This window comes from Mesoplodon densirostris, chromosome 1 (genome assembly GCF_025265405.1).
Source record: "Mesoplodon densirostris isolate mMesDen1 chromosome 1, mMesDen1 primary haplotype, whole genome shotgun sequence".
In the NCBI taxonomy this organism is placed as follows: Eukaryota; Metazoa; Chordata; class Mammalia; order Artiodactyla; family Ziphiidae; genus Mesoplodon; species Mesoplodon densirostris.
In genome coordinates, this window is record NC_082661.1 from 25,052,070 (window position 1) to 25,073,142 (window position 21,073).

A 21,073-nucleotide genomic window follows, 5' to 3' on the forward strand; every position below is an offset into this window, starting at 1 on the left:
CACTCCCCAAGCCAGGAGAACACCAGTAGAGACTGCCCTCATCTCTCACTGTCCTGGGTTCCCTGAAGCCAGTGGTGTTAAACATGGTGGCTCCAGTTCCTACCAGGTGGAGGGGAGTAGTCTGAGGTGTCAGAAGGCTATGCTAGCTGTCAACCCGATTCGAGTGGATGGTCACTGGTGATGTTAAAAAGTTCATACAGTTGGAGGCTTGGAGAAGGAAGTCACGTCTACGAGAGCAGTAACACCAGCGGCTGGAGCTTCATGTTGATGAGAGAAAACAGACTAAACCATCTCAGCAAGTTGCTGTGAATGTATCCGCTTTCATTAGAAAAACAGCTGCCTCATAGCAGAGCTCTAACTTCGAAGATTAGAGGCCTGCCTTGCTTTATGCCATCAATGTATTCCTGCAAAGGTGTGTGGAAATCAAATGCATGCTAATCAGAGCACTTTCCCCCAGAGACTTTCATTTTCATCTCGGAGTTGTTTTATCTTCATTTCTGATAGATGTTCAGTGGACAGTGGTTCCAACAATACAAACTGGAGTTTTTCTGCCCTTTCCCCCAGGCTCTCAGCCAAGTGGTTACTCATGTGTAAACAAACCTTTACATGCACCAGAGACCTCCTGATTAAAAACAGCTCTGGGATGAAACCCTTTGTAAAGAGTCCTCTGCGTAAAAAGAAAACGACCCCAACTTATACTTGGTGAGCTAGGAAGTTCATATATCACGTTTTCTTAAAGTGAGAATTCCCTATTACAGACAACCTTTCTGATCTATCAGTTACCTGGAGAGGAACTCTGGCCTCTTGCTAAGCACAGGGTACCGTCCTGTGACCATGTGAGATGTTGCATTTACCAAAAGTTGCAAGTGTCTGGAGCTCTTTTACTGGGTTATCAGATTGGCTTTGGAGTCCCACAGATCTTGCCTATTTTCTGGGAAGAGCACCCATAGCCTTTATCTAATGTTCAAATGATTCCACAGAGGTCATAACATATTCCAGAAGCCCTCAGTGAGGAGGAAGCCCAGGGAATGTCTTTCCTTACCTGTGGCCACCACGAGCCCTGGAGCCGTCTCCTTGCTGGAGATTCTCCCTGAGGAATACGGATTTTCAGAGATCTGCAAGTGGAGATGTACGGAGCAGAAGGGCTAAAAGAGAGGAGGAGAAAGTGGCTTCATTCCAGGAAGCTCCTGACATGCACCCCTGCCCCACCAGATATGGGGCTCCCAGGTGTTCAGCTTCCAGAAACAGCAAGGACTAGATGTGAGCCACTCACTTAGTTTGGGGCACAAGTCATGTCTCCCTGAACAGCTGATATGTTCACATCAGAAGCTGCTCTGAGCACCATTCATAGGCCCCATCCTGTCCCTGTTCCCGTCACAATTGTAGGCTTCCCCTCTCTTCCTCACCCCTACCCCATCCATCAAGGTCCAGTTCATGGTCAGCCTTAGGAAGCCTCCCAGACCATGCCTTCCCACAGGATGACATTGATCTTCTCCCATCACTGACCTTGGCCATCATGCTCTGCTTCTTGGAGCCCTAATGGGCCACTGGGAGCAGTGAAGTGGGGAAGGTTAAGTGAGACAGTCTCAGACCTTCTACCCTCTTCTTCAACCAGATGGTCCTTGTTTCTGCTTTATGTATTTGGTTCCTGTTTATAATTTTACTTTGAATTTTACTTAGAATATTTGAAGCCATTATTTGAAACTCATATAAGTTTGTGTTCTTTATTCATTTACTTATTTATCCCTTTTTGAGTTTCTTTAAAAGGATTAGGGATTTATAGACACCATATAATAAACAAAAATAAACAAATTGTGAAATCGGGGAAAGGAGAAAATTAGGTTAATAAGATGAATCCATGGGTAAGGTTTGGGGGAAAAAAAAATTCTTGCTGTGACCAGTTCTTGCATGTAGGCAGGCATCTGTCTCTGACTTTCCTAGTACCCCAAATCAGAAGCATGGAGCTGGACTGAAAACTACAAAAGGGGAAAGGCCCTGTTAATCCTATTTATCACTATATTCCCAGTTTTTAACATAATGTCTAGAATATTCAGTAAGTGGCAAAAGGCAACTTTTTTTGCAAAGGGGAAACATAACCATTTCTGGGACCTTAGAAAATTTTCTCAAATAGGTCCTCTTTAAGAGGGCACTGAGAGTTGTGAATTTCACTGTTAATTATCTGTCTTCCCTCCTCACATGGAGTTGCACCTCCACGGTGCCTACCCCAATATTCCATACAGCTGGAACCCTGGGAATGCTGAGAGATTAACTCTGTCCCATGTGGACATACCAGCCTGACATTCCTTGGGCTTCCAAGGCAAATTTTGCTTACCTTGCCCACCATCAAGCACTTATCATCAAGCACTGTATCATACCAGCATCAGCTAATAGGTATTTACCACTACTGAGCTCTGTCTGGGACCCTTGGGCACAGGTTCTTTCTCTTATGTTCCTTTATCTTCCTAGGAGTTGGAGCACATAGTATATTCTCAGTAAAGGTTTGTGGAATTCAACTGAACTTTCCATCCAAGTGATATGGCAGTCTGAGTCCACAGGTCAATGCCCTGGGACCTGTAGGAAATCCCTGCTCAGCACCAGCCAAGATCCTAAGCTCTCCTTGATGGAAGAAAGCCCCTGTTGGAGCATCCCCAGGTAACCAGCCTGCCCTGTGGTCTCACATGAGACTGGGGGACTGACCAGCAGGCAGTGTATTGGGCTTCCTCTCAGGTCCACGTCTGGAGCTTGCAGGAGGCGCCAATCCCTGCCCTTGTTGTAAGTGATGTATGTCTTCACTTGATCATCCACCTTCTTGTTTGCCAGGAATATCCCTTTGATACCTGCTACCTAGGAAAAAGGGCGAGAGATGGAGAACAATGTTGGGCCAAAATGCCTGTAGTTTGGGAGAGGCCCTGGGAGAAGCCCCAGCATTTTCCACAGCATGTTGGGGGTGCAACAGAGGAAAAGAGGAGGAACATGGTGAGAAATGGCACGTGCCATGTGGTCTCCAAAAGAAGTTTAAGTTCATCTCTGCTCCCTCCACCCCCGCAAACCAGATGTCCCATTCCCCTATTGTTCATCTGTTTTGCCCTACTCTACAGGTCTCTGCACTTTGTTCAGAGGGCTTTATCCTTAATTAACTATCAGCATTCCCTCTGGGGTGGGAGTGGTGGATAACAACTGAAGGAGTTACTCCTTCTAGAGAACATTTAGGATTAACAGATACAGGCTACTATATATAAAATAGATAAACAACAAAGAGCTGGTGTGTAGCACAGGGAACTATATTCGGTACCTTGTAATAACATATAATGGAAAAGAATCTGAAAAAGAATATATATATGTATATATACATACATATATATGTATAACTGAATCACTTTGCTGTATACTTAAAACATTGTAAATCAACTATACTTCAATAAACATTTAAAATAAATAAATAAAAACAGAGAACGTGGGATTTTGCTCAGGAGGGGCTTGTTGACAGGTTTTCAAGGCATCAAGGTATAATCTGTAATTGTAGAAGTCCAGGTGTCCTGATTAATAGTGAGGTAGATATTTTGGGGCAGGTGACCCAGCTTGGAGACCTGGCCCCTATCACTGGCTGTGCCACCAGCTCACCGTGTGACTTTGGATAATTCCCATATTAGCTTGGGTCTCAGCCAATGGTCACTTTGAAAGAGCCCTTCCCTTCCTTTTTTCCCTCAGTCAGCTGGCAAAGGATACAACAGATAATGGACAGCACGCTTGCCAGAGTTCCGATGTATTGGGATTTGCATACCCTTGACATTCTGAAGGAAGAAGACTATCACCACAAAACAAGTAGCTAGAGAATGAGGACATTTATGATCCAGAAGCGTTTGAGAGTAAGTACAGATTTGACTCACTTTTATTTCTTCTATGCCTCCATCTGGGCAATAAGAAGAGATATTTAGAATGACAGCAATCTATGTCAAAGAAACATTCCTTTGACTTCTGGCTCAAGTTCCAGGATTTTCCAAAGGAAAGGTCATTCAAATTGTTTAAATATGTATAAATAAGAGGTAGAATGGCAGGTTTTCTGGATTACACTCAGATATCTCAAAACTTTAACTGTACTTATGCCCATTATTTGAGGGTCATCATGAATTGAGGTTTACTGCAGTTCTGAGACGATGCCAGTGGGAACAAAGGGAAGGAATTTCACAGAAGTCAGTTCTTTTGTTTTAATGACATAATTTACCTGATGAAATGAGAAGTGCTTTTCTTTTTTTTTTAGTAACCCGACTGGCCTTGAAAGAGAATAGAGAATGCCAACCCAAATACAAAACAACAAACAACAACAAAAATGGACAGAGGCTGTCAGGAGGAGAACAGTGTTATCTAGGAAGGACACCACCAGGGGAATTTGACAAAAGGCCAGTGATGGAGCTGATTAGATTCCTAATGTGAACAGAGGGTGGGTAAGGACAGAAGCCAAGGTGGGGAGAGGGGCAGTGTTGTCAGAGTTATGTCCTTCCCCAGAGGTACCCTCCCTGCCCTAGCTGCTTAAACTCAGTGCCATTTCAGGAAGACCGGCACCTTATACACTCAGCCAAGGGCTGTGAGGCCCTCAGATCACCTCGGTCTTTAAAACCAACTGCAAAGTTGTTTCTCTCAAACCCAATTACCAATAATTCCTCACAGAAAATGGAATCTGTGTTTCCTTAGAACCTTCGGCCTGATGGAGGCCCTGTGCTATTCCCTTTAGACATAGAGCTGGTGTCTTTTCTGATGGATCACCAGATAATGATTCCATAGAACTCTTTCCCGTAAGCCAGCCACCTGCCCCCAACATGTACCCAGGGCCTTGATGTCGAATTTCTCGGACATACACAGGTCAGAATCAGACTTCTGTCTGTCACCATCATCCCCTGCCTCCTAGCTCGATACATTCTAGCCTGAATTACTAGCCACTTAGCTGCTTCTTGTGTTCTTCTGGATGGGCATGTTTGGAAAATATAATATGCCAATATTATGTTACCATATTCCCACTAAGAACTCCACCACTCAGATGGCTACTTTCTGTGTGCCTCACATAGTCTGAGAGTAAAATCAGGAGAATGGAGACTGAAAATATATAGAAGGAGAGATTTTGAAGGAACCCATCTGCACCCCTGAAGGTGTTTCTCCTGCAGTTGCACATAATGCCAAAGCAATCTCAGTCCTGTCTGCCTGTCTGAAAAAAAAGAAAAAAACCAAAAGATAAAACATTTCCCATTTGTATTTGGATTGTTCAAAGCCCTTATGTTATTGCTGAATTGTTTCTTGGCTTCATCTCTTGTGTAAATGGACTATAAGTTTGGAGGGCACTTTGTTTTCTATATCCTAGGCCAATAGCTTTCAAACTTTTCGATTGCAACCCAAGTATGAAATACATTTCTGTTGGCGCCTAGTAGACTCATACCCATATATGCACGTATGTGTACACACATAGCTACATATATATCTGACACAGAAGTTCCATGAAACACTACTTACCTTCACTACATGCAATGTAAAGGAACTGGGGAATGAGACACACATTTTAACTCTTCTCCATCCAAGGAGGTATTTGGAATCTGATCAACTTAAACATGCTTCTTCCCATTGTGGTTTGAAATCAGCAGCATAGCTGCTGCTGTTAGCCCCAAGAGTTCAAGGAGAAAGGTACCAGCTTGTAAGGTGGTCCCCAAAGAAGAGGGTAGTACAAGGCCTCAGGCCTGCATGGCCCACTTTCCCTCTGGGAATCAATTTGAGGTGCAAAGGGACACTGACAGCAGTCCCTTGGCAGAGCACTGAGTCCAGGTGGCATAATCATCTGTCACTCACCCCCATGCCCTCAGGACAAGGAAGCCAGGGCTCTGCTGAGAAAAGCAATTACCATGGTTTGCCTTGGGCTGTCCCTAGAGTTGGACCTGTGGTGAGGGGCCGATGAAGGTCAGTTGGGGAAAATGTCCCCACGGGGTCTATAAGTAGCCGCCCATCTGTCCAAAGAAGGGTAATATAAGGTCATGATAAAGCAGTGGGTGGAGGGTAGGCACTAGAGACACAGAAAGCAATAAAACATCAACAAGATGAGCAAAGAGGCCAGAACACTAAGGATGGCTCAGAGTTTCCTTTTATCCATCCAAGTATAGTGAGCTCATGATAATTAGTCTTTAGGAAATTTAAACAAAACTAACGAGGTGCCACTAGGACACTAAAAGAATGTCTAAACACACGTGTGTGCACACACACTCACACACACACAAAACTGATAATACCAACCATTGTTTTTTTTTTTTTTTTTTTTTCGGTATGCGGGCCTCTCACTGTTGTGGCCTCTCCCGTTGAGGAGCATGGGCTCCGGACGCGCAGGCCCAGCGGCCACAGCTCACGGGCCCAGCCGCTCCGCGGCATATGGGATCCTCCCAGACCGGGGCACGAACCCGTATCCCCTGCATCGGCAGGCGGACTCTCAACCACTGCGCCACCAGGGAGGCCCCCAACCATTGTTAAAGATGTGAAGCAACTAGAACTCACATACATCTCTGGTGGGGATACAAAATGATACTGCCACGTAAGAAATGGTTTGGTGGCTTTTTATAAACATACACTGAGATTCAATCTAGCAATTCTACTCCTATGTATTTACCCACAAGAAAGAAACACTTATGTTCATATAAATGTTTATAGAAATTTTATTCATGATCACACAGAACTGGAAACACCTTGAATGACCTTCAACTGGTGAATGAATAAACAAGCAAGGATACACCCAGGCAATGCAGTATTACTCAGCAGTAGAAAGAAAGGAACATCTCTTGATATTCAACAACATGTGTGAGTCTCAACGTACTATGTGAAAGAAGCTAGACTCAAAAGACTCCCTTTTTTGCATTCATATGAAAATGTAGAAAAAATAAAACTGGAGGCACAGAGCGAAATCAGATTGGTTTACTAGTGACTTTTGGTGGGAGGAAGATGACTACAAAAGGGCCATAAGAGGGAATGTCGTGAGACAATACCTTATATGTCCAATGTTCTATATCTTGATTATGGTGGTAGATGCACATACCTCTGTCAAAACTCATAGAACCGAAAAGAGCATAACCAAAAAGCGTAAATTTTACTGTACATAAATTATACCTCAATAAAAAAAAATGAATGTGAAAAAAATGTATAATAGGAAGAGCCTGGGCTTTTTGGTCAAACTGACATGGGTTGGTTCAAACACAGCGTCACCCTTTACTAGCTGTGTGATCTGAGCCAAGTTACCAAACTCTATGCATCTCTATACTCTCATAGGCTCAATAGGGAATGGTATCTCCCACAAGGAGTTATTGTAATAGATAAATAAGAAAGAGTATATATATCATTAAGGGTTGTGCTGTCCAATACCATAGCCACTAGCCACATAGGGCTACTGAGAACTTGAAATGGGGTCAGTGGAACTAAGAAACTGACTTTTAATTTTATTTAATTTTAACCAATTTAAACTGAAATTTAAAAAAAAATTGAGACCTGATCCAGTTATTGGCAAACTTTTAAGTATGCTTGGAATAACTTGGGTATGTGAATCTACCTTTTCTACTGTAAATTTTATGAAATATAAATGCTGATCAAGTATTTCTGGTGAAAATTTAGCATATGAATTGAGATGCTTGAGAAGCATAAAATATACCCAGTACACTGTAGACTTAGTATGACAAAAAATATAAAATATCTCATTAGTAATTTTTCATACTGAGCATATACTTAAATGACAGTATTTTGGATATTTTGGTTAAATAAAATATAATATTACAATTAATTTCATCTGTTTCTTTTTACTTTCTTCTCTTGATTTTTTTTTAAATTAATTTATTTATTTATTTTTGCTGTGTTGGGTCTTTGTTTCTGTGCTAGGGCCTTCTCTAGTTGTGGCAAGCGGGGGCCACTCTTCATCGCAGTGCGCGGGCCTCTCACTATCGCGGCCTCCCCTGTTGCGGAGCACAGGCTCCAGATGCGCAGGCTCAGTCGTTGTGGCTCACAGGCCTAGTTGCTCCGCGGCATGTGGGATCCTCCCAGCCCAGGGCTCGAACCCGTGTCCCCTGCATTAGCAGGCAGACTCTCAACCACTGTGCCACCAGGGAAGCCCTTCTCTTGATTTTAAAGTGCGCGTGTAGCTTGTTATATATTTACTCGACAATGTCAGTTTAAGGCATTACCTGGTGTGCTGTTGTTATTATTATACAGAGTTACAAGTTGGATGCTTAATCCAGGAAAATATTGAAGAAAATGCAGCAGCTCAGAGAATGTTTCTACAATATAACTGAAAGTGTTGCAAAGAACATTTGTTACCCGATTTACCAGTGGAGAACATCTAGGAAAAAATGCAGTTTATAGAGATGTGAAAAAACCACAACAGAGCTCTATATGAAAAGAGTGTCATAAGAATAATGGTGAACACACATAATGAACTGCATTCGTTGTCAACACCAGCCTCGTTTTGATGGAATGGCTCTGTTACCTTAAAGAAGAGATCATTATTTCAAGAATTATTTTCTCTCCTGATTATGTAATTACAGCCATGACGAGACTGCACTCTGATGAAGGGATTGGACAGAGCACAGCAGACTCCCTCTTCAGCAGGAAACTGTCCAACAGACCAGGAAATGAACAATGCCTCGCCTTAGAGTTTAGGGAGTTGAGTGGGGTTGATCCCCTTGGTCTCCAAGGTCTCTCAGTGCCAAGACCTACAAGGTGTACTTCTCAAATAAATTCTCACTTTCTTTGTCCCCTTTCCAATGTCAAGAAGAGGCTTGAGAGGTCCATGTGGAAGACAGAATGACACACCAGTGGTCAGCTCGAGCCACCTCATATCTGTGTTAACTAAAGGCATCTCAGACATTTCAGACAAGGGAAAACAGATGTAACACCCTGTCCCACTGCAATAGAAAGCTTTACATTAACTTGGCATAGGGAGTACCTCATGCATACAATTATCATTTGCTAGATGTAAGGGAAAACATAGAGAAATACCAGCCCAGAGAATAAATGCCCGACTCTTCAGTCAAGCTCTTTACTAGCATCTTCATAGTCTTTACCCCCACTATTCTCCAAGGTCATTTGACATTCTAGGAAAATGGACCTCTACTCATCAGACTCTGGTTCTCTTCTTATGCTGGACTTTACCAGGCATGCCTTTCTCCCACGCTCTAGCAGTTCATCCTTTAAACCTACTCATCTGCAAGTCTCCCCAAATTCATCAAGTTAGAATTAAGTTTCCTCTTAGTGATCCCATAACATGCAGGAATTGCACCTCTAATACAAGTTAGACTGTGATCACTACCCTACTAGAGTCACTTACGTCTTTCCGGGAGATTTGGAGTCTCAACGTACCAGCCTCATCAAGCAAAATACATTTCATGAAAGTGTGTTACTTTAGCTGAATTGAACACAAAAGCTCACTGTTTTTTCCAGCTGTATTACTCAAGGGCATTCAGAGTCCACAAAAACTATAGTCTCTTTGCTAACTGGCCATGTGGTACACAATCTCAGCTTCTGTGAGAACCTCCAGTGAAGAAGGTTGAAGTCTAATGACCCCTAGAGACCAATTAAACTGGGCTTAATCTCCAAATCACAGAATGTATACCCAGGTGCAAAGCAGCATCACCCTCTAAAAACCTTCAACATAGTCATGGTCTAGATAGTGACAGGATATAATTTATTCCCTTGGTATTAAATGCCTTCTAGAATCTGAACCCCAACTAATGCAGCACTCATTCTTGTACCTGACAACCATCTATTCTACGCAATTAGACTGGCTAGCTCACGGACTTACAAATCTACACTGTCTGTCCAACTCTTGGCTTATGCCATTCTTGACATTTGGAATGCCTTCTGTAAGGTCGGATCTTAACAAATGGCACCGCAAAACAGAGGAAAGCTTCCAGTGAGCTTTATTAGGGGGCACTCCCGGGCGAGGTTCACTGGTCCGAGAGAAAGGGGCCAGAGAAGTCGCACCCGGGCGAGGGTTGGGCAAGATTTTATAGGGGAAGAAGGGAAAGGGGTGTGGTGAATCTGGGAGGGTGCAGGGTATTCCTTATTTGGTGGTCTCTTCGGGTATTATGGCGATATCTGGTGCCGGTTGCATCAGTCTTGGGACCGTTAGTCCCACCCCTCGAAAGGCGGGAAGGCTGGGCCGGGTGGAAGGTCCCCAGGTCAGTTCCTGGAACTGGGTGGTCCGGAAAGTCTCCAGGTCAGTTTCTGGAACTGGGTGGTCTGGAGAGTTTCAGTCTGATGCAACCTGTGCATCTGATTGTGTTCCTCTGCCTCCGGCCAGCTGGCCTTACACCTTCCACTTCTTCACCTCTTCCTCCCCAGGGCAAAAGTACTGATAATCGGATTAGTAACATTGAGAAAAAGAACTGGTCTTTTACAGCACATCCCTAACTCAACTATTTTGGGGATCTGCCTGCAAAGATCACAGCCTCTGCACCACAATGCTGTGGTGTTACAGAGACAGGCGTCCATGGGAGGGCTTTTTATTTTTTTTAACATCTTTATTGGAGTATAATTGCTTTACAATGGTGTGTTAGTTTCTGTTTTTATAATGAAGTGGATCAGCTATACATATACATATATCCCCATATCTCCTCCCTCTTGCGTCTCCCTCCCACCCTCCCTATCCCACCCCTCTAGTTGGTCACAAAGCACCGAGCTGAGCTCCCTGTGCTACGCAGCCACTTCCCACTAGCTATCGATTTTACATTTGGTAGTGTATATATATCCATGCCACTCTCTTATTTTGTCCCAGCTTACTCTTCCCCCTCCCCATGTCCCATGGGAGGGCTTTTGATTCACTATTTCTGCCTGTGACTGGATGGATGAGTTCAATTCTGGGGAGCAGTATTAGCAAGACCATTTCCTCCTACATGCTTTTCAAAGCAATAAAGCTGACACTTGATCTCCTTTTGTCTCACACTTTGTTTCTGTCTCAAATGGTTTCATTCTTCTGCAGGTAAAAGAGGAAATTTGTTTATTGACCCCTTCAAAGCCCAACAAACTAGACTGCAAGTTCCCTGAGGGTAAGAACCCTTATCTTTCCTGCTTTTCTCATGGTCTGGAATACAATGCAGGGGCATGATCAACCTTGATAAAAATGATTGGAGAACAAGGTCAACTGAATTGGTTTTAGGGAAGTTGCCTTGCCTGGTGTATCTTGCTTCTCTGTAGGTGCGATGACACCATGTATTTTTTTCCCAAAAAAAGACTGACTTCAGAAAGACAAAAAAAATTTTATATGTATCTTGGCACATTCTTCATTTTGATTCATGTGTCACTTCAGATCAGAATGTCTCACTGTTCTAAATGACCAAGGAGTTTCAGGCACCCTGTTTTAGGAAAGGAACTGCACAGTGGCAAACTCACCCACTATATCAATAGAGTCAGAGAAACAGGAATTTCTCAGCTGAAAGGTCATCTGCAGCAATGTCCACCTCTCCTACTGGACTCTGACCACAGGAGCATGAATAATCCTCTTACCTCTACAGGCTTACTTGTACAAACAGGAATGGCCTCAGTCCTGGGAACATTCATCTAAACCTTCCCACAGATGTGATCTACTGCCCAATAACAAAGGTATATTTCTGCCTCCTGGTGTGATTAGAGGCATGAAAATGTAAGCTTCCCAAAGCCATTTACACTCCTAGTCATCTCTACTGACTATTTTTCACAACTTTAGGAAGAAATCTAGGTCATTTCCGAAGCTGGGACCTTGTTGCTAAGGGAATTATTTCAGCACTTGTCTACGTCCTAGAAAATCAGAGTATTTCTACCCTGACATTCACTTCTCTCCTTCTTTTTAATGTACTTGCATTCACCCAATGCCTTCTACCTAATAAAATAACTGGAATCTTAAATGTTTCCACCACTCTTAGTAACTGAGCAGCCAACTTAGATACCAGAGTAGGGATGCTGGAACTTTGACATGCACTGCTCAGAAGAGACCACTGTCAAGCAGAAGCCCATGTGCTGATCTCTCTGCTCTGACAGCCACTCCCGCTCCTCTAAGAAGAAAACTCATGATGGAGTAGCTCAGCCATACCATCTGAGGCTACCGCCCACAACAGGCAACTTGTCCTGCTGTGAATGAATGACCTCCACCAGCACAGCCTGTGTGGGTCTGACCACAAGTCACTAGTAAATGCTGGATAATGAGACATGCCTCCTTTGCTCAAATCAGTCCATCTAGTTGAAGTGGTGAGTCAAGTTCTTTCACTGCGAAAGATCACACACTAGAGATATAAACAAGCAGTGTATCATTAGGGTCACTGAAACAATTAGTTTTGTTTGTTTTTTTTTAAATCTAGTCCCTAAATGGAATCACTTAGTTTCCTAGATAAATTATTCTTTAACTGGTGGTCACACTAAAAAAATTCAATATAAGTGGAAACTCAATAAAGGTGATCATATTTAAAAAAAGATGTGGGCTTCCCTGGTGGCACAGTGGTTGAGAGTCCGCCTGCCGATGCAGGGGACATGGGTTCGTGCCCCGGTCCGGGAGGATCCCATATGCCGTGGAGCGGCTAGGCCTGTGAGCCATGGCCACTGAGCCTGCACGTCCGGAGCCTGTGCTCCGCAATGGGAGAGGCCACAACAGTGAAAGGCCGCGTACCGCAAAAAAAAAAAAAAACGATGTAAGTCATGGTCAGTTTTTCTCTATGCACAGGTGTTGGCATCTGGCAGCATTTCAGGGAAACCCTCACTCCTACCAGTGATATTTGCCTTCCTCTCCTATAACGTTGTTCATAAAACATGATTTTCCAAATAATTTAAGGTATATAAATAGCACTAATCCCTCCACCCAGATCTCATAAAAAGAAGCACAGACTTGAAACAAGTACTTAAGAGATCACTGAAGTCAAGTACCTTTACTTCTGGGTTGTAATCCTGCTCATACACATAAGACATTGACTTTAGCTCCCATTTGTTGAAGGCTTATTGAGTCAATCACCACACTAGATGCTTTACAAACATTATCCCTCATTCTCACCACAATCTCATTAGATCAATATTTTATCCCCATTTTACAGGTGAGGGAATTGAGAAGGTAAGTCCCTTGCCCAAAGTTACAACTGCTAAGTATACAGCTGAGATCTGAATTCAGGACTATCTGACTCCAATGCTTGTGTTCATACTGTTAAAACTCATGAAATCTTGGCTACATACCTCATACAATTCAATAATGATGTTTCCCATCAGACCTCTGCTGCTCTTGATGTTCTCCATGGCCAGGGTGAAGTAGATCCCACGTGTGTCTGAGATGTAGAGGTTGTATGTGTCATTCTGGTTCCATTCCTGGACAGCTGCGAACACTTGGTTCTCATTGGTACTAATGATGTGCATGTCCTATAAGAAGATGGAAAGCCTGTAAGGCAGCAAATCTTCATATCTCCTTGCTCACTGAGACCCAGAGTAATTACCATGACTTATGAAATGGTTGAGAAAAAGCTTGAGTTATAGGCAATGTTAAACAATTCTGTGTCAGGCCAAGGCTATAAATTATGAGCTTCATGATTTCTGTTACTTGCTAAGTGACAGTAAGATGGGTGTAAGGGGCTTTGGTGGGTATGATTTTCCATGGCTTCAAGGGATTTATCCACTTTCATTTTTTTTTTAGATGTTGGGGGTAGGAGGTTATTAATTGATTTATTTATTTTTGCTGTGTTGGTCTTCGTTTCTGTGTGAGGGCTTTCTCTAGTTGTGGCAAGCGGGGTCCACTCTTCATCGCGGTGCACGAGCCTCTCATGGTCGTGGCCTCTCCCATTGCGGAGCACAGGCTCCAGACGCGCAGGCTCAGTAGTTGTGGCTCACGGGCCTAGTTGCTCCGTGGCATGTGGGATCCTCCCAGACCAGGGCTCGAACCCATGTCCCCTGCATTAGCAGGCAGATTCTCAACCACTGCACCACCAGGGAAGCCCCCATTTTCATTTTTTATTTTTATAACTGAAAGTTGGTCTTAGCTAACGGAGACATACAACCTTGCAAGAGGAAACCCACACGTGCAAAACTGGCAGGTCCTATCCCTTCATTAGATCTCCATTTATGATTTCAAACTTTTTAGGGTAACGGCTTTCACGCCTTTCTTTGGAATCTTCAGATGGGGATTGCAAGAAGGGTGGCACAGAGGCATAGCCGATGGGTGGGACACTGGGCTTCCAACTCTGCTGTAAACAGAGCAGCACTACTGAGATCTGTTATGTCCTGGAATTCTGTGTAATATTTTAGGAGTAAAAGGTGAGGGGGGTTCTGCTGCTAATACAGTAATGTTTGAAAACCATAGATATACAGGTAAGGATACTCACTCTAGAATTTAGTGTTCTGGGTCATAATATAAGCTCTGTTATAAATCAGCTGTATGATACTGGATGTGTCAGTTTCCCTGAGCTTCCATTTTCTCACTGAAAGAGTGAAGAGGTTGGTTGGGCTACCAATAAAAATAGCTAACATGTGGGCACATTCTAAGTCATCTAAATGTATTATTTCAATTTAAAAAATCCAATAATTCTACAGTGGAGGTAGTATGATTATTCCTGTTTTACTGAAGAGTAAACTAAGGCACGCAGAGGTTTACCAACTTGCTTCAGATTATGTAACTCGTTAAGTAGCCAAACCATGTTTTGAACCTCTGTGATATGACTCTAACCTAATTGTTAGCTTCTAATTATTTGTATATACAGCCTCTAAATCAGAAGTTCCAAACCAATGACTCATGAAATGAATATGAATCACAATTGTTTGGTTTGACCATAACCTCTATCAAATACCTGAAAATGTAGTATTTTAGGTAGAGTCAGCACTCATTGGAGTCTTAGCCCTACATACCTACGATCTGCCCTTATATATTACTGTTAACTTCTTGGTCCCTGAAGCCACTTTAGTTTGTATTCCTGGACTGGGTCATTTCTAAAATTAAATCTAATAGTTCAGAATTCCAAATCGTTTTGAAAAGCCAGTTTGCATATGTGGCTAGGCACTGTACAAAGATTACCACAAACTCAAGTCATTACCTAAGGAACTTACACTGTCAGGAAGAAATGTTAGCCTGGATAGATATCGGACTAAATAAGAGCAATTTTAAAAATGCATAACTATACAGGTGTATATGCCAAAGAGTAATATCATCCCAGGAAAGCAAAAAGAGAGGCACCCTTGTCACTGTGGCAAAAAGCACTGGTAATAGGGACACAGGCAAGTGGAGTGACAGTAAGTAAATAACTAGGGTGGATCTAGCCTTCACCTTATTTGACAACCTTTCCCAGAAATGGTTTCAACAAAAAAAGGAGGCAGCAAGGTCTCTACCGTCAGAACCATGCAGAGCTCCTCCAAGCCAATTGTACAAAGAAGCAAACTCATCTGGACAGCTGGGAGGGGGCAAAAGTGAGAAAGTGAGTTCTGGATCTTTTATTGGAGATTCTCTGTCAGATCTCAGCCTCTAGCCTTGGACTCCCTAGGTCACCTTGACTAAGACCTCATTTGCTCATTTGCGCTTTCACACCTTGTAGAATTACAGGTTCCTGCTGAGGTGCTTGAAAATGGAAATAAGGCTTACTCTTAAAAACCATGGGATGAAGTCATGTTTTGTGGTGTGGAATGAAAGCCCAAGAACCCAGTAGGAGGGGAAATAGCAGCTGCAGGAAATATGGATTAAATTCACTTAACCTGTTAAAAATGCAACAGAAATGCCTGGCTTTCCCCAGATGTTTTGGTCATAAAAATGAATGAGCTAAGTTATTTTAGACTAAACTAACGTAAAAGAAGTGAGGGGAAAAAAACAACTTAAAACACTGGGGCACGTTCAGGATTAGAGGCAGCCAGATTTGCTGCGAGTGCATCTTAGTTTAGACCTGCACTGGGACTATGTTACCTGGTGAGCAGGTATTCCAGGCTCTAGGATGAGAGACTACTCTCTAGTATACAGAATTATGGGATGTCCACTTGAGAAATCCTTAATTTATCAAAGTCACTTAGCTAATACATTATATTACTAAGATTTGAACCTAAGACTATCTGAATAAAAAGGCTAAACTCCTTACCAGTGGGGGTATAATTCAGTGTGTATCAAAATGACCTGGAGATTCTAATAGCATGCAGACTCATGGGTCCCAATGCCTGAGATTCTGATTCATTATGTCTGGTTGTGGAGCCTTAGATTCTACCACCTGAGCAAGCCCTCCAGATGATTCTAGTGCATGCAATCTAGGGAATCACTTTTTGAAAAACTCTGAACTATGTGCCCTCTCTCCTAATAGGTCTTAGAGTTGAATAGGGGTCAACCAATAATGAAAATATTAAGTCTTCCAGAACAAAGAAAAGCATCATTAGTTAAAAATGGTCCTATAGGAATCTGAATGACAATAAAGCTTATTTCTTTCATCTTGCTACCCTAATTTAACTCCAAAGCATGTGTCACTTACTTATTAAAACAATTATAAATAACACTGCCCCTACATCCTCCCAATACAGTCACTAGGGAGAATCATGGTTGCTTTCTGAAAATCTAAACCTATGACTTCCTAGGTGAACAACAGTAAAAATACTTCCATGTTATTGAAACATTTTCTTGTAATTCGGGCCTAATGTAACTTCATTCATTACAGAAACACCTATGTTTTTAAGCATTTGCCATGTGCCAAACACTATATATAAATACAGACAGGAACAAAACGTAGAACCTGACCTCAAGAATATGCCCATCTGGTGGTAGAGACATCACAAACTCAGGTGGCCTTTCGTGAACTTGACTAAGGACTACAATAGACGTACTGAAAACGGTGAACAAAGGCTTACAGGTGCGAGACAGGTGGAGTATTCAAGGGAATGTATGGAACTTGGAATAACCTGAAGGCAATTTTCCTCTGAGGGAGGTGAGGATAGACAGTGGCCACATCATAAGGGGTTCTGTATGGCACACCGAAGTTCTACCCTGAAGGAAGTACAAAGCTGACACAAGATTTGAAGCAGGAGAAAGGGAGGATTAGAGTTGGTTAATTAATGCATAGATTTTGTTGAAGATGATCCAGTTCGTTACATGATAATATCCAATGTGGAAGCATTGTGAAGTGTGGATTTAAATGGGGCAATGCTAGAAGGAAGGGAGAAGGCTTAAAAGGTCATCGCAACCATCTAGGCAGTAATGCACAAGGGCCTGAACTGAAGAAGTAGATTCTCTATGAGAACTCTATGAAATGAACTTGTGAGATATTAAGGAGGTAGAATCTACAGAAGGGAGAAGGACATATCTTGAATATCTCAGATACCTGAATAACAAAATTTTCTGCTTTTTATTTAGAGTATTCATTACAGTCAAAATTAACAATCACTTCTATAATTATTTGTGTGATATCTGCCTCTCTCATTAGACTATAATGAGTTCTCAGATGGCAGACACTATGTCTCTCTTATTTGTCAGTTTAGTTTTAGTGCTTACCAGAGTAGCTAGCACATGGCAGACATCCAACAATAGTTTATTGAGTACATAAATGGAGTAAGTAAATAAAAGGAGGAGACAGAAGGGCCAAAAGGTAGAGACTCTGAGCTCAGTTGTTAAACGGGTTCTTGAAGGGAATGTACCTCGAATAGGCAGTTAACGATATAGTTCAGAGTTTAATGGAGAGATATCTGCTGGGGCTGTGGATACAGGAGTCATCAGTGTGAAGAGAAGGGATGAGGTCACTCAGGAACCATGAAGAATGCAACGGGCATTTAGGAACATCACCACTTTAAGGATAGCAAGGGAAGGGGATCCAGAAAAGGAAATCAGGAGAAAAACACTGCCAAAGGGAAGAGTATCAAGGGTGGATTTTTTCCCCCAACAGTGTCAGATGCTCCAGAGAGTTAAAAAAAAAAAAACGAAAGATAAAGATGTAGAGACGTCTAATTGGATTTGGCATGCAGGTAGCCACTGGTTACAATGGCTAGCAAATTTTTTTTTTTTTCGGTACGCGGGCCACTCACGGTTGTGGCCTCTCCCGTTGAGGAGCACAGGCTCCGGACGCGCAGGCTCAGCGGCCATAGCTCATGGGCTCAGCCGCTCCACGGCATGTGGGATCTTCCTGGACCGGGGCACGAACCCATGTCCCCTGCATCGGCAGGTGGACTCTCAACCACTGCGCCACCAGGGAAGCCTGCTAGCAGACTCTTAACGGGACAGTGGAGTGATGGATGTGGGAGAGCTGAGGGCGACTAGCAGTGGGTTCAAGGATGAGTAGAAAATGAGAAAAGAGGTTAAAACTACAGATAACTCTTTAAGAAGTGAGGCCATGGCACAGCAAGGAAGGATAAATCAGTATTCGGGGAAATGTAAAAATTAAGGACAATTTTCCTAAGGAAATTAAGGAAAGGTTAACACCATTGTCATTATCATTATAATAAATTATCTAAAACATATTTCCCCCTGTTCTCTTTCATTATTCAAAGTGGGGTTAACTGTATTCTACTGTCAAAAACAAACCCAGACTCAGGTAAGGAGAGAGTTGATTGGCAAAGACTATTGGAATAGGGGGAACACTCTGATCATAGGATCTGCAAGCACCTCAGAGTGAAGGCAGAAAAGAATTACTCGTACTGGGAGAAGTAAAGCAAGAACGAACTGCGGGGAGTGGGGTGATGAGTAGTTAAACAGGAAATTGTTTTCCTTAGGGTCAAGCAATTCTCTTAAGGAGAAAAGCCAGACTTAAGTCTGGTCCAGTCAAATTAGCAGGCATTTTGTCCAGATGGGTCAGTGGGGACAAACAGTTCAGTGAATCATTTATGAGACAAAGAACAGGAATCTGGTCTTGCCAGAGGTAAATACGGGGCACATTTAAGAGAAGAGGAGTTCTTTGCAGTAAGCCATATCCAGGAACACAAAAGGGTGGGGAGATTTCTTAAATGTTGCTGTTTCCAGGAGCTTGGGGCTCAAGTCAAGCTCAACATTGTTACAGCCAAACTGAGTTCCGTACAGAAACAAACAAACCAAAAGGAAACAATTTTTTCTCCTGCGGAAATGACAGAGTAGCGAGTTAAGAACAAGTCCAGAGTCTAAGAGGCAAGAGGAGGTCTATCGGACTCAGAGGGGTCCAGTGAGGCAGGCAGCCTGGGACACGACCCCACGAGGAACTCGCCTGACAGGTTAAGAGCGTCAGTAGTATTTCCCCTGGAACACAATCGCTGCTTACACTTGCCCAGCACTTTACACTTTACCAACAACGAGCCATTTGCTGCATCCTTACAACTTTGCCAGATGGAATGGTATTATGATGCCCATTCTACAGATGAGAAGACCTGGGCTCATAGATGAGCAGCAGGCAGAGCTGGAATGAAAGCCCTGGGTTTCTGCTTTTGAGCTCCATCTCTTTTTCCCCGAGGCTGCCACGGCTTCTGTCATCTTTCTCCAAGCCCTCCGCAGGTGCGTGCTTTACACGGCCATCGGCCTGAGACTCAGAGCCAGCCCAATGCCCAGGGGCTGGGTTATTGAGGACTCAGCACAAGGCTGCTGCTCTTAATAATGTCACTCTTTATTAATGGCCTTCATCTCCTTCCCTGCAAAACACTCTGAAGCCATGGAATGCCCCAGGAGAGTGTATTCTGCACAGTCAGCTGGGAGTAGAGGTGGGAGGGCCATGACGATGGGCAGATTTGCCGTGTTTCTGTTTCTAAGCAAGATGCCCAGCAGCAACTGCAGCACAACGTGGAACAGCAACAACTTGCTTAAAAGAAATTTCCGTTTCTAAACAATGGAAAGAACCAACCTCCCTCCACCCACTCAGTCCTCACCTCCTCGGCCCAGGCTATGAAAACCCGGCCAAGGCCGACGAATAAAGGGGATCGATAACCATCCAGCTATCTTCACAACAGCCCTCATGTTCATGAGAAGCTGTTCTGGATGAAGTTCTATCAGAGGGGCTGCACGGACGGTAGTCTACCACAGTAAATTGCCATGGGGTTGCTAATCATTGATGGAGTGTTCGAGGGTTGTGATTGATGCCAGGCTTCATTTATCCCCACCTGCAGCCACACTGCCCAGGGGAGCAAACTGTTTGCTTTTCTGAGAAGTTAAAAAATACATAAAACAGGCATACATATAAGAGGCAAAATAGGCCCTACATGGAGAATGTGGAAAGAATTTGGAAAGTTCCTGAAACTTGTTTCCTGGGCCAGTACATGGAAATCACCAGGTTGCTGCTAAGGGTCATTCTCCTTTAGAAAGAACATGATCGGGCTTCCCTGGTGGCACAGTGGTTGAGAGTCCGCCTGCCGATGCAGGGCACATGGGTTCGTGCCCCGGTCCGGGAGGATCCCACATGCCGCGGAGCGGCTGGGCCCGTGAGCCATGGCCGCTGAGCCTGCGTGTCCGGAGCCTGTGCTCCACAACGGGAGAGGCCACAGCGGTGAGAGGTCTGCGTACCGCAAAAAAAAAAAAAAAAAAAAAAAAATAGAAAGAACATGACCATGAACTTCCTCTTCCTCATCTTCTGAAGCAGGGATACCTCTTTCCTGCTTGGGTTTAGAATATCTGATGCAAGCGTAGTCCTATGCAATGGGCCTATAAAGCCAATCACAGAGATATTAGAGAAAATGAGAAATTAATGTCCATAGCCCCTGAGGCTACTTCCCATGGGCCCTGCGAATCTCATCAGCCTCTCCACCTCTCTCTGTGCAACCCAGTCTCTCAATATAGTTTTCCAGTTTGTTAAATGAACCATACTCTCTCTTAAAATCGGGCCAGTATATGTATTTTCTACCAGCTTCCTGAACACTTGCTTGCAGGGTTAACTCCTTATCTGTCTTGAATCATCTTAAGCATCACTTTCTTTAGGAAACTCGTCTTCTCTACCCATATTTGGTGAGCGCCAACTATCATGTCACAATGGCCCTTGAACTTCTGTACCTATAATACTCCCTACACCCACAGTTGCTTGTTCAGTGTCTCTTCTCTACCATAATACAAGCTCCATTAAGGCAGGGAACGTTTGTATCTTATTTACCACTCTAACCACAGAGCTCAGTTCAGTGCCTGGCACAGAGTAAAAACTTAAATGGAAGAAAGAATAGATCGATGGGTGAA

At 43.3% G+C, this 21,073-nt stretch overlaps 1 protein-coding gene across 1 annotated transcript in view; it reads right to left on the reverse strand.

Annotated features, from left to right (window-relative positions):
- The window catches only part of SORCS3 (sortilin related VPS10 domain containing receptor 3), a 626,549-nt gene that overhangs the window by 89,424 nt on the left and 516,052 nt on the right, over window positions 1–21,073 (reverse strand). The window contains exons 9-11 of the mRNA XM_060103648.1: window positions 13,195–13,374; window positions 2,698–2,844; window positions 1,043–1,145 (exon numbers count right to left, since the gene is read on the reverse strand). Coding sequence (XP_059959631.1) covers window positions 1,043–1,145; window positions 2,698–2,844; window positions 13,195–13,374 — 430 coding nt within the window. The remainder of the gene's footprint in view (window positions 1–1,042; window positions 1,146–2,697; window positions 2,845–13,194; window positions 13,375–21,073) is intronic.